The 14432-nt window shown below is 41.4% G+C and overlaps 1 protein-coding gene across 21 annotated transcripts in view; it reads left to right on the top strand.

The window, feature by feature from the left end:
• Positions 1-14432, top strand: part of ZNF185 (zinc finger protein 185 with LIM domain) — a 101056-nt gene that overhangs the window by 76027 nt on the left and 10597 nt on the right. For 15 of the 21 annotated variants that reach the window (XM_081793693.1, XM_081793704.1, XM_081793700.1 and 12 more), the window contains one exon: positions 12250-12465. In XM_081793693.1, the coding sequence (XP_081649819.1) occupies positions 12250-12465 (216 nt within the window). The remainder of the gene's footprint in view (positions 1-12249; positions 12466-14432) is intronic. The other 6 variants (XM_081793698.1, XM_081793696.1, XM_081793706.1 and 3 more) reach the window with 1 other exon arrangement.

Raw genomic sequence — 14432 nt, 5'->3', positions numbered from 1 at the left:
GAAGTAGAGTGAGACCTGCAGGGATGTAGGCAATGATAACAGCAGAATTGTGAGGGAGAGTGGACAGAGGATTGGAAAAATCCCTGTGGGTATTTTAGAATGTATGAATTGACCAGGTTAAACTCTTCCAGAGCCCAGACAGAATAGGGATTTCTCATGGGTGGTCCAGATATTATTTCACATGGGGACAGTTGGTGTGACCCATCAGGAGAGGATCAGAGGATGATCGGTGCCAAGGATAAAACCTTAGGCCATGGGAGATTGAGTTCTTCCATCAGTTTAGCAAGCTTTAATTTTTATAGTTCATTAGATCTGTTATCTCAGATGACCGACAATGATAAGAACAATGTAATTGGGGGAAGGAGAAGAACCTGTTGAATTTCTTAGATGACTTAACTGGTGAAATGGATTCCTCAGTCACTTGAAGGAGTCAGAATTCCCCACGTGGGTGTACTTGTTCTCACAAAAGTTTAGCAACAGTAGTGGCAATGACCCTTTTAAAAGGGAAAGTTTCAAGATAGTGAAAGACAGACATATGGTAGTAAGAACATATTTAAGTTACATTTAAAAAATAATTAAAATTATGACTGATAACATTGTGCTGTTGTTTTAATATTTGGCAAGGCAGCACCAAGACAGTGAGGGCACTGACAGATCGCTAGGAATTTTATATAATTTCTGAAATATTTGTATAATTAAAATTTTACCCCTTAAAATTTAACTTAGGAAAGGCTCAGCATTATTATTTTTGGATTTGACACTGCTTCCCATAAAATGTATACAATATTAAATAAATATGAATAGTTTTAGTACTGCTCTTGTTGCAAGGTGAAAGAATAAATAAATCCTTTGGGCCCTCTGGGAAATCCCAGTGTCAGTTTTAGGTGTAAAAGATATTTCAGATTTGATTTGGGGAAGTCAAAATGTCAAATGTTATCAGAAGGTTTGAGGATTTGATAACGATTATGGGATAGTGAGAAATACTACTTGGTTATCTATTAAATCAAAGTGTGAGAAAAAATTAAAGTAAACATAGGAGATAAAATGATTGTAAACACTGTTAGAGCCTTTAAAATGTCTTTTTTAAATGTTTATTTATTTTTGAAGGAGAGAGAGAGACAGAGCGTGAGCTGGGGAGGGGCAGAGAGCAAGAGAGACACAGAATCCCAAAGCGGGCTCCAGGCTCTGAGCTGTCAGCACAGAGCCTGACATGGGGTTCAAACTCACGAACTGTGGGATCATGACCTGAGTAAAAGTCGGACACTTAACCAACTGAGCCACCCAGGTGCCCAAAGACTATTAGCTCCTTTAAAATTAAGTCCTTTTAAAAATAATTGACATGAGGAATTCGTGAGAAGATGGCGGCATAGGAGGACACTGGGCTCACCGCGCGTCCTGCTGATCACTTAGATTCCACCTACACCTGCCTAACTAAGCCAGAAAACCGCCAGAGGATTAGCAGAACGGAGTCTCCAGAGCCAAGCGCAGACGAGAGGCCCACGGAAGAGGGTAGGAAGGGTGGAGAGGCGGTGCGCGCTGCACAGACTGGTGGGAGGGAGCCAGGGCGGAGGGGCGGCCCGCCGGCCAAGCAGAGCCCCTGAGTCTGGCTGGCAAAAGCGGAGGGGCCAGACGGAGTGTGTTCCGACAGCAAGCGGGACTTAGCATCTGGGAGGTCATAAGTTAACAGCTCTGCTCGGAAAGCGGGAAGGCTGGAGGACAAAGGGAGGGAGAGTTGCTGAGCCCCGGGATGACAGAGCTCAGTTTGGTGGGGAACAAAGGCACTAGCCAGCACCATCTCCCTCGCCCATCCCCCAGCCAAAATCCCAAAGGGAACCAGTTCCTGCCAGGGAACTTGCTTGCTCTGGGCAAACACCCAACGCTGTGCTTCTGTGGAGCCAAACCTCCGGCAGCGGATCTGACTCCCTCCTGCTGCCACAGGGCCCCTCCTGAAGTGGATCACCTAAGGAGAAGCGAGCTAAGCCTGCCCCTCCTGCCCCCGTGCACCTTGCCTACCCACCCCAGCTAATACACCAGATCCCCAGCACCACAAGCCTGGCAGTGTGCAAGTAGCCCAGACGGGCCACGCCACCCCACAGTGAATCCCGCCCCTAGGAGAGGGGAAGAGAAGGCACACACCAGTCTGACTGTGGCCCCAGCGGTGGGCTGGGGGCAGACATCAGGTCGGACTGCGGCCCCGCCCACCAACTCCAGTTATACACCACAGCACAGGGGAAGTGCCTTGCAGGTCCGCACCACTCCAGGGACTATCCAAAATGACCAAACGGAAGAATTCCCCTCAGAAGAATCTCCAGGAAATAACAACAGCTAATGAACTGATCAAAAAGGATTTAAATAATATAACAGAAAGTGAATTTAGAATAATAGTCATAAAATTAATCGCTGGGCTTGAAAACAGTATAGAGGACAGCAGAGAATCTCTTGCTACAGAGATCAAGGGACTAAGGAACAGTCACGAGGAGCTAAAAAATGCTATCAATGAACTGCAAAATAAAATGGAGACAACCACGGCTCAGAATGAAGAGGCATTAGAGAGAATAGGTGAACTAGAAGATAAAGTTATGGAAAAAGAGGAAGCTGAGAGAAAGAGAGAAAAAAAAATCCAGGAGTATGAGGGGAAAATTAGAGAAGTGATACACTAAAAAGAAATAATATATGCATAATTGGTATCCCAGAGGAGGAAGAGAGAGGGAAAGGTGCTGAAGGGGTACTTGAAGAAATAATAGCTGAGAACTTCCCTGAACTGGGGAAGGAAAAAGGCATTGAAATCCAAGAGGCACAGAGAACACCCTTCAGACGTAACTTGAATCGATCATCTGCACGACATATCAGAGTGAAACTGGCAAAATACAAGGATAAAGAGAAAATTCTGAAAGCAGCAAGGGATAAACGTGCCCTAACATATAAAGGGAGACCTATAAGACTCGTGACTGATCTCTCTTTTGAAACTTGGCAGGCCAGAAAGGCTTGGCATGATATCTACAGTGTGCTAAACAGAAAAAATATGCAGCCGAGAATCCTTTATCCAGCAAGTCTGTCATTTAGAATAGAAGGAGAGATAAAGGTCTTCCCAAACAAACAAAAACTAAAGGAATTTGTCACCACTAAACCAGCCCTACAAGAGATCCTAAGGGGGATCCTGTGAGACAAAGTACCAGAGACATCGCTACAAGCATGAAACCTACAGACATCACATTGACTCTAAACCCATATCTTTTTATAATAACACTGAATGTAAAAGGAATAAATGCGCCAACCAAAAGACATAGGGTATCAGAATGGATAAAAAAACAGGACCCATCTATTTGCTGTCTACAAGAGACTCATTTTAGACCTGAGGACACCTTCAGATTGAGAGTGACAGGATGGAGAACTATTTGCCATGGTACTGAAAGCCAAAATAAAGCTGGAGTAGCCATACTTATATCAGACAAACTAGACTTTAAATTAAAGGCTGTAACAAGAGATGAAGAAAGGCATTATATAATAATTACAGGGTCTATCCATCAGGAAGAGCTAACAATTATAAATGTCTATGCGCCGAATACCGGAGCCCCCAAATATATAAAACAATTACTCATAAACATAAGCAACCTTATTGATAAGAATGTGGCCATTGCAGGAGACTTTAACACACCACTTACAGAAATGGATAGATCATCTAGACACACAGTCAATAAAGAAACAAGGGCCCTGAATGATACATTGGATCAGATGGACTTGACAGATATATTTAGAACTCTGCATCCCAAAGCAACATAATATACTTTCTTCTCGAGTGCACATGGAACATTCTCCAAGATAGATCATATACTGGGTCACAAAACAGCCCTTCATAAATATACAAGAATTGAAATTATACCATGCATACTTTCAGACCACAATGCTATGAAGCTTGAAATCAACCACAGGAAAAAGTCTGGAAAACCTCCAAAAGCATGGAGGTTAAAGAACACCCTACTAAAGAATGAGTGGGTCAACCAGGCAATTAGAGAAGAAATTAAAAAATATATGGAAACAAACGAAAATGAAAATACAACAATCCAAATGCTTTGGGATGCAGCGAAGGCAGTCCTGAGAGGAAAATACATTGCAATCCAGGCCTATCTCAAGAAACAAGAAAAATCCCAAATACAAAATCTAACAGCACACCTAAAGGAAATGGAAGCAGAACAGCAAAGACAGCCTAAACCCAGCCGAAGAAGAGAAATAATAAAGATGAGAGCAGAAATAAACAATATAGAATCTAAAAAAACTGTAGAACAGATCAACGAAACCAAGAGTTGGTTTTTTGAAAAAAATGAAATTGACAAACCTCTAGCCAGGCTTCTCAAAAAGAAAAGGGAGATGACCCAAATAGATAAAATCATGAATGAAAATGGAATTATTACAACCAATCCCTCAGAGATACAAACAATTATTAGGGAATACTGTGAAAAATTATTGCCAACAAATTGGACAACCTGGAAGAAATGGACAAATTCCTAAACACCCACACTCTTCCAAAACTCAATCAGGAGGAAAGAGAAAGCTTGAACAGACCCATAACCAGTGAAGAAATTGAATCGGTTATCAAAAATCTCCCAACAAATAAGAGTCCAGGACCAGATGGCTTCCCAGGGGAGTTCTACCAGACGTTTAAAGCAGAGATAATACCTATCCTTCTCAAGCTATTCCAAGAAATAGAAAGGGAAGGAAAACTTCCAGACTCATTCTATGAAGTCAGTATTACTTTGATTCCTAAACCAGACAGAGACCCAGTAAAAAAAGATAACTACAGGCCAATATCCCTGATGAATATGGATGCAAAAATTCTCAATAAGATACTAGCAAATCGAATTCAAAAGCATATAAAAAGAATTATTCACCATGATCAAGTGGGATTCATTCCTGGGATGCAGGGCTGGTTCAACATTCGCAAATCAATCAACGTGATACATCACATTAATAAAAGAAAAGATAAGAACCATATGATCCTCTCAATCGATGCAGAAAAGGCCTTTGACAAAATTCAGCATCCTTTCTTAATAAAAACCCTTGAGAAAGTCGGGATAGAAGGAACATACTTAAACATCATAAAAACCATTTATGAAAAGCCCACAGCTAACATCATCCTCAATGGGGAAAAACTGAGAGCTTTTTCCCTGAGATCAGGAACACGACAGGGATGCCCACTCTCACCGCTGTTGTTTAATATAGTGTTGGAAGTTCTAGCATCAGCAATCAGACAACAAAAGGAAATCAAAGGCATCAAAATTGGCAAAGATGAAGTCAAGCTTTCACTTTTTTTTTTTTTTTTAAATTTTTTTTTTTCAACATTTATTTATTTTTTGGGACAGAGAGAGACAGAGCATGAACGGGGGAGGGGCAGAGAGAGAGGGAGACACAGAATCGGAAACAGGCTCCAGGCTCTGAGCCATCAGCCCAGAGCCTGACGCGGGGCTCGAACTCACGGACCGCGAGATCATGACCTGGCTGAAGTTGGACGCCCAACCGACTGCGCCACCCAGGCGCCCCAAGCTTTCACTTTTTGCAGATGACATGATACTATACATGGAAAATCCGATAGACTCCACCAAAAGTCTGCTAGAACTGATACATGAATTCAGCAAAGTTGCAGGATACTAAATCAATGTACAGAAGTCAGTTGCATTCTTATACACTAACAATGAAGCAACAGAAAGACAAATAAAGAAACTGATCCCATTCACAATTGCACCAAGAAGCATACAATACCTAGGAATAAACCTAACCGAAGATGTAACAGATCTGTATGCTGAAAACTATAGAAAGCTTATGAAGGTAATTGAAGAAGATATAAAGAAATGGAAAGACATTCCCTGCTCATGGATTGGAAGAATAAATATTGTCAAAATGTCAATACTACCCAAAGCTATCTACACATTCAATGTAATCCCAATCAAAATTGCACCAGCATTCTTCTCGAAACTAGAACAAGCAATCCTAAAATTCATATGGAACCACAAAAGGCCCCGAATAGCCAAAGTAATTTTGAAGAAGAAGACCAAAGCAGGAGGTATCACAATCCCAGACTTTAGCCTCTACTACAAAGCTGTCATCATCAAGACAGCATGGTATTGGCATAAAAACAGACACATAGACCAATGGAATAGAATAGAAACCCCAGAACTAGACCCACAAACGTATGGCCAACTCATCTTTGACAAAACAGGAAATAACATCCAATGGAAAAAAGACAGTCTCTTTAACAAATGGTGCTGGGAGAACTGGACAGCAACATGCAGAAGGTTGAAACTAGACCACTTTCTCACACCATTCACAAAAATAAACTCAAAATGGATAAAGGACCTGAATGTGAGACAGGAAACCATCAAAACCCTAGAGGAGAAAGCAGGAAAAGACCTCTCTGACATCAGCCGTAGCAATCTCTTACTCGACACATCCCCAAAGGCAAGGGAATTAAAAGCAAAAATGAATTACTGGGACCTTATGAAGATAAAAAGCTTCTGCACAGCAAAGGAAACAACCAACGAAACTAAAAGGCAACCAACGGAATGGGAAAAGATATTTGCAAATGACATATCGGACAAAGGGCTAGTATCCAAAATCTATAAAGAGCTCACCAAACTCCACACCCGAAAAACAAATAACCCAGTGAAGAAATGGGCAGAAAACATGAATAGACACTTCTCTAAAGAAGACAGCCGGATGGCCAACAGTCACATGAAAAGATGCTCAACGTCACTCCTTATCAGGGAAATACAAATCCAAACCACACTCAGATATCACCTCACGCCAGTCAGAGTGGCCAAAATGAACAAATCAGGAGACTATAGACGCTGGAGAGGATGTGGAGAAACGGGAACCCTCTTGCACTGTTGGTGGGAATGCAAATTGGTGCAGCCACTCTGGAAAACAGTGTGGAGGTTCCTCAGAATATTAAAAATAGACCTACCCTATGACCCAGCAATAGCACTGCTAGGAATTTACCCAAGGGATACAGGAGTACTGATGCATAGGGGCACTTGGACCCCAATGTTTATAGCAGCACTCTCAACAATAGCCAAATTATGGAAAGAGCCTAAATGTCCATCAACTGATGAATGACTAAAGAAATTGTGGTTTATATACACAATGGAGTACTACATGGCAATGAGAAAGAACGAAATATGGCCCTTTGTAGCAACGTGGATGGAACTGGAGAGTGTGATGCTAAGTGAAATAAGCCATACAGAGAAAGACAGATACCATATGTTTTCACTCTTATGTGGATCCTGAGAAACTTAACAGAAACCCATGGGAGAGGGGAAGAAAAAAAAAAAAAGAGGTTAGAGTGGAAGAGAGCCAAAGCATAAGAGACTCTTAAAAACTGAGAACAAACTGAGGGTTGATGGGGGGTGGGAGGGAGGGGAGGGTGGGTGATAGGTATTGAGGAGGGCACCTTTTGGGATGAGCACCGGGTGTTGTATGGAAACCAATTTGACAATAAATTTCACATATTGAAAAAAAATAATTGACATGATAACGTCAACATAAAGAATAGGATATTAGTTTGATAAGACATAAAAACTTTTCTTTTTAGATAGTGTTCACCTTAAAAATAAAAAGGCAGTTATTTTACCAGCAAAATGGGTTTATTCAGGAATAGCAGAGAATTGCAATTCAGGACACACAAGCTACAGTAAAAGCAAGTCCAAGAGCAAAGAAGAGGAACACTCCATTACAGAAAAAGGAGAAACATTGGGAGGGCTTGTTATAGACAAAAAGTCCATTGGAGTGAACTGGGACTTTGAAGTGTAGCGGCTTTTCCTTGGCTGAGTTGTTACAGTCTCTCATGAGCTGGGCTATTGCTGGGCAAGGAGAAAATCTTCCTCCTGCTGGAATAGTAAAATTTAGGCTTCTTCCTGTTAGTTTTGCAAAGGACACCAAGGAGTGGTAGGGCATGAGAGCTCCCACTTCTGGCCTCCTGACTCCATTTTAGTGAGGTTTTCCTTTATTCATTTTCACAATAGAGTACTGAGGAAAAAAGAACTATCATTAACCTTTTATTAAGAGCACGCCAGTGAGCCAAGAAACTCTTACTATTTTAACAGAGAGAAAGCCAAATTTTAGTTTTTTATCAGTACAATACTTGATACTAGAGCTCTTTTTGAAAATACTATAAATAATCTCGGGGTGCCTGGGTGGCTCAGTCAGTTAACCGTCCGACTTCTGCTCAGGTCATGATCTCGCGGTCCGTGAGTTCAAGCCCCGCATCGGGCTCTGTGCTGACCGCTCAGAGCCTGGAGGCTGTTTCAGATTCTGTGTCTCCCTCTCTGTCTGACCCTCCCCCGTTCATGCTCTGTCTCTCTCTCTCTCAAAAATAAATAAACGTTAAGAAAAAATTTTAAAAAGAGAAAATACTATAAATAATCTCACTAAATTTTAGTAAATTTTGAACACGGCAAATAAAATTTATTTTCTGTAAACATTTTATAGTTTTAAAACTATCTACTTACACTTCATCTTACAAAATTTTTGGAACCACTATTTTAATTTAGGACAAACTTGTTCTTTTTCCTTAACAAAAACATATTTTCATACCTTGCATACAAAGTTGTTCTCCTTTGCCTTATTACTTTTAGTAGTCTCATTTATACATATTGATTATAATTTTAAACTGTTAGTAACTTTTATTTTACAGAGAAAAATAGATGTAGATCATTTTGAATTATCTGTCATATACCAGCATTTTGCAGTAGACTAGTAAAGCTTATGAATATATATCTCATAAAACTTTATAGTTATATACTTTTTTATAGTATAATTTTTCAATGTGCACAAATGAACACATTTATTAACAAATGTATGTACAACCTCTCTGTACTATAAAAAATAAGAAGCAAAAAGTATATAAACTTAAACTTAGGCTTAGTAACTAATATTTCAGTATTTTATCTTACTTAGAAATTATCTAGGTACTTAGTAAGTATCTGTTAATTTAATTTAGCATCAATCTAAGGTTTTAAATTTCCAAAAAGATCTTGGAAACTGTCTTTAAGCTGACATGTTATAAAACATAATTACTGCTGAAATAGAGTTTGTCAGAATAATGCCTCAGTTTGATTAAAAGCAAATTTATATTTTTATAATCTAAACATAGATTATATATATAAAATGTAAAATAATATATTTTATAATATAATACTATATTACATCTAGTAGATGTAATACTAGCTTCTGTGGCTAGTTAAACCATTTAAATTTATGAAGATTATACTCAAGTATAATAAAAATACGTGTGGGGCGTTTGGGTGGCTCAGTCGGTTAAACATCTGACTCCTGCTCAGGTCACCGTCTCACAGTTCATGGTTTTGAGCCCCGCATCAGGCTGTGCTGACAGTTCAGAGCCTGGAGCCTGCTTCTGATTCTGTGTCTCCCTTTCTCTCTGCCCCATCTCCCATTCATGCACCTGCACTCTCTGAAAAAAAATAAATATTAAAAAATTAAAATATGTGCTTCTATTATATGTAAGGTTGATAACTCACAAGACAGCTGTTTTCATTAAATTAGGAATATTAAACTAGTCTTGTTTGCTAAAGATTTAGCTAAGTTTTTGAACTAGAATTTTTAAAATATTTGGGTTTTTGTTTTCTTTTTTAAGTTTTTATTTAAAACCTAGTGAGTTAACATATATGGCAAAATTGGTCTCAGGTGTAGAATTTAGTGATTCATCACTTACATATAACACACAGTGATCATCACAAGTGCCCTCCTTGATACTTGTCACCCTATTAGCCCATCTCCCACCCACAGTGCTCTATCAACCCACAGTTTGTTCTCTAAAATTAAGAATCTCTTATGGGTTTCTCCTCTCTCTCTTTTTATCTTCACCTATCTTCATCTCTTTTGTTTCTCAAATTCCACATATGAGTGAAATCATATGAAATTTGTCTTTCTCTGACAGATTTTTTTCGCTTAGCATAATACAGTCTACCTTCATCAACATTGTTGCTAATGGAAAAAATTCATTCTTTTCAATGGTTGAGTAATATAAATGCACACACACACAACATTTTCTTTATCCATTCATCAGTCAATGCACATATGGGTTCTTTCCATAGTTTGGCTATAGTTGATAATGCTGCTATAAACATCAGTGTTCATATGCCCCTTTGAATCAATATTTTTATATCCTTTGGATAAATACCAAATAGTGAAATTGCTGAATGGTAGGATAGTTCTATTTTTAACTTTTTGAGGGAATTCCATACTATTTTCATAGTGGCTGCACCAGTTTGCATTCCCACCAACTTCCTCCACATCCCCACCAATATCTGTTGTTTCCAGTGTTGTTAATTTTAGCCATTTGTGTTAGTTTTTATAAGAATACTGTTTTTTTTACAAAGTATTAGAAATTGTTTCTTTAATTTATGAAAGTTTTAGGAATGTTTAATTTGTGTAAGTGCTTATTTATCTCTAAGTTATTTGGAATAGAAGATAAAGGATTTTATAAATTAATTTGGTATACTCTCCAGAGATAAGAAAATATTATACATATATAACATACATATATACACAAACATATATACATAAACATATAGACAAACACAAGCAGAGATCTCATGGCTTTAATTCTAAATTTTCAGCCATGAGTAAGTATAAACACACACAGAAATTCACTGGTTTTATGAGTTAGCTCTTGTCTTTGCCCCACTTTATTTTTTATGAGAATTGTGTTTCTGGTGGATGGGTAAATTGAGGTTACCTGTTCCACATGAAGACTAAAGGTTCCTACTACTATTTGTAGAGGAGGGTTTTAAGAATTTTTTTTTTTTTTGCCTGGATAGTAATCTTATGGAGACTGTATCTAAGCGAGGAGTGAGGGAGCAAGAGAAACAGCCCTTGGGGTGTCTCCAAGGCTCATCTACCTGGATAAAATATCCAGAGCATTTCAAATTAAGTTTTTCAGCTTCAGATGATTGCTTTTGGGGTCCCTGAGATTCTGGAGAGTCCCCAGTGTGGGCAAGGGCTAAAGGACCAGATATTGGTACTAGGCACAGATAATTTGGGATATTGGGAAGCAATAGTAGCTTCAGTGGAGAGTTGACAAGGAAAAATGAGTCAAGAAGTCACAAGAGTAAGTGTAGACAGCTCTTTCATAATGTTTGGCTGTTGTGGGGAAGAAACTGAGGTTTTTCAAACTTTTTGTTTGTATACTTATCTCTTATCTCGGACATTTAAGTGATGAGCTCTTGCTTCTGCTTCCATTCCACTTTCATCTCCCAGGGAGGGAGGCTGAAGTTCCATTCTGACTGCCATTTATGACCTGCAAAGGGACCCTTACCCCAGATTGTTCATCGTAAAAAGAGGATGAAAATACTATTACCTCGTAATAATAGCTAGGACTACTTAGCAATAAAGAAGACACATACTCCTAGCTGTGAAAATAAGGCTGCCACAACATACGTATGCACCTGCCTGTGTGTGCGCCAGGCTCCTACGCATTTCAGTGTGTGCGCACCGCGAGCACCACCATTTCCTGCAGCCAAGCGTTCTGACCGCGGTGCCTGCTGGGAAATGTGACCATCTATAAGGAAAATGGATGTACTGGGCAGGGCTTATGCTGCAGTCTTGCCCATAGCAGCCACCAGATGGCGCTTGAGGATCACAAATGGGCCAAGGCACATATTTCTGGCCTGGCCCAGAGTCTTTGGGTATTGGTGACCAATTTTGGGGTCATTAGCCCCTTTGAAAACCCAGTGAGCATTATGGTCTGTTTCCCTTTTGTCACCTTCACCCAGCCTGCCAGGGGAGCCTAGGGGAGATGCTCCTTCCCAGACAGCTGGGCACTGGCAGGACTGGCTGTGTTCATAAGTCGTCTGAACACTACTGCTTGGGGAGGAGACCAGATGGCTTGAGGCTTTTTAGACAGGACAGATGGACTGGGACAGGGAAGCCTTGCAAAAAAAAAAAAATGCCAATGGAAGGAGGGGACAGGAATGCAACTGTTTCCAACTAGAAGAAGACTGTCTTTTAAAACCTCATTGAAGTAATCATGTGTTCTTGGAGACTGTCTTTGTCAGTAGGAAGGGAGCAGTAGTGCTGGGTTACTAACCCAAAGGGGAGACAGACTCTCCCTGGGGTGGGGGCCGTACTGGGCTCCTCTCTTCCCCACCTTCTGGGAGAGGAGCCCATTATGGCCACAGTAGGTGACATCAGCATGCAGTGGGTGAAGAAGGACTGGTCCCAAAGACTCATTCCGTAAAGGTGTTCACTGTTCCTCAGCACCTTGGCTGATTCTGAAGACAAGAATGTGGCTGCCGAAGTGGGAGAGACATGGCAGGAGAGGCCTGCAGTCCTGAGAGGTGGCCACGGGGACCCAGCTGCACCCTCCCAGCAGTCTGCAGCCCCCAGAACCCCAGAGCAGCAGAGCAGCCCCAGAAGACCAGAGGAGCTTGTAGAACTGGGAAGCCACACCAGCAGGTAAGCGTTACACTGTGCTGGGCTCCTACTACAGCCCAGGTTTCTTTTCATGAGCCACCATCCAGAACAAACCCTAACATGTTAGGCAATCCTCTCTGCAGATATAAGTGGCCAGGAAGCAGTGGAAAGGTGACCAGCAATGAGTGCCCAGGGGTAGGTCCTCATCGACTTCAGTTTGAAGCCATAGCATCAAATCTTTTTGACCAATCCTGGAACAGAGAAGGTGAACAGAGTACCATGTTTTCTGGCAGCCATCCGGAGCATGAAGACCTGGGTCAGGAGAGGGATGTGGAATGCCTTTGCCATTAATGGAGATGGAAGATCTCTGAGGAAGGTGTACCCTGGTGTGAACAGGAGCTCCTATCAGAGATAAAGGATGTTGGATGAACTCTTCCACTGCCACCCCTACAAGGGTGGCCTTGCATGGCAACATTTGGGTGCTCTCTTTGCTCTCTGGAGATCTTTCCCCAAAGCAACCATGAGTTTGGAAGTAAGCAAGAGCCATGGGCCTAGAGACAAAATATAAGTACCTTCTATGAACCAGTTGTAGGTATCACCCACATTGAGCAAGAAGGCCAGGCCCCTGAGCACTTACCCTCAGGGACTGCATGGTGTACCAATGAATAAACACTATAGCAACAATACCATAATGACAACCATTAGTGTCTGCTGTGTACTGAAAATGTGCAGGCACTGTTCTTGTGCCTTATGTGTACTTGTCTCATTCTCACACCAACCCTATAGGGGAGGTGCTATTATCTCAGATCTACAGAGCAGAAACTAAAGCAGAGGGAGGTTAAATAGCTTGCCAACAGTCATTTGGCCAGGCAGTGGTCTAACAGGGATCAGAACCCAGACAGTCAGAGTCCAGAGCCTATGCTGCTAATGGCTGTGCTCTATTTGTGCTTCTCCATTTGTGATAAGCCCAGAAAAGAAGGAAACTGGGTCCTCTGATGAGAGAGGCTGGGACAAGGAGTGTTGTAGCTCAGATTGTTGGGGAAAGCTTTTCTGCTAAGAAGGATACAATTAAGTTGAGGCCTGAAGCACAAGGAAGAGCCAGACTGGAAAACAACCTGGAAAGACACAACACGGGCAGCATGTACAGAGACCACAATGGGAGAGGGAGCTGAGAAGAAGAGAATAAATGAAGGGTTCTGTGGATGGAGGCTAAGAAGTGAAGTGAGGAGGGAGAAAGGAGACCAGGTGGGCAGGGCCAGGGCTGGATCTTAGATTAGGAGGAGGAGGCTATGGGAGGGAGGTGGGATGTTACCTGACCAGGAATAAGAGCCTTCCTGGTGGGGGTCTTCAGTTGCTCACATTGCAGTCCTAGAAGGATCCCCACGGAATTTTTTTTACCTTTCCCCTTCAGCTCTATTGTCCCTTCAGCTATTGTGCTAAGTATGGACCACAGAATGCCGGACACTTGCTAGTTGTTCTTTCCTCATGCATTCAGTTTCTCCTCATACTCTGGCTCTGTATTTTATCCCCCATCTGTCTTTCCCATGGGGCCTCCCTTCCCAGTCAGCCCACCTCCTCTAGTTTCCATGGTTCATTCCTATATCATAGGGTGACATAGGAATAGGCATAGGATCACTGGGTACATAAAAGCAGGGTACTATGCCCAAAGCAAGGTACTTCTCTGAGGTGATAGAACAAGTACTCCAGAAGGGTTTCTGAAAGGAGAAGGTGGTGTTATGTGCAAAAGTATTAGGGCAGTTAGTGTGGCTAGAGATTCAGGTGTGTGTGTGTGTGTGTGTGTGTGTGTGTGTGTGTGTATGAAATAGTTTGAGAAGATGAGGCTGGGGAGCTAGGCAGTACAAGATCATGATTGTTCTCACCCCTGCCCACTGTTAAACTAGTTGAGGTCTTGAACACTGGATTCTGTAACAAGGGAGTGATACCCCAGAACCTGGGTCAGGTTGAGACGGCCACATCCAGAACTTGATCTGAGCAGCAACATGTTGGAG

This window comes from Panthera onca, chromosome X (assembly GCF_046562875.1).
Source record: "Panthera onca isolate mPanOnc1 chromosome X, mPanOnc1 haplotype 2, whole genome shotgun sequence".
NCBI classification, from domain to species: Eukaryota; Metazoa; Chordata; class Mammalia; order Carnivora; family Felidae; genus Panthera; species Panthera onca.
This window is presented reverse-complemented; position numbering and strand designations above follow the sequence as displayed.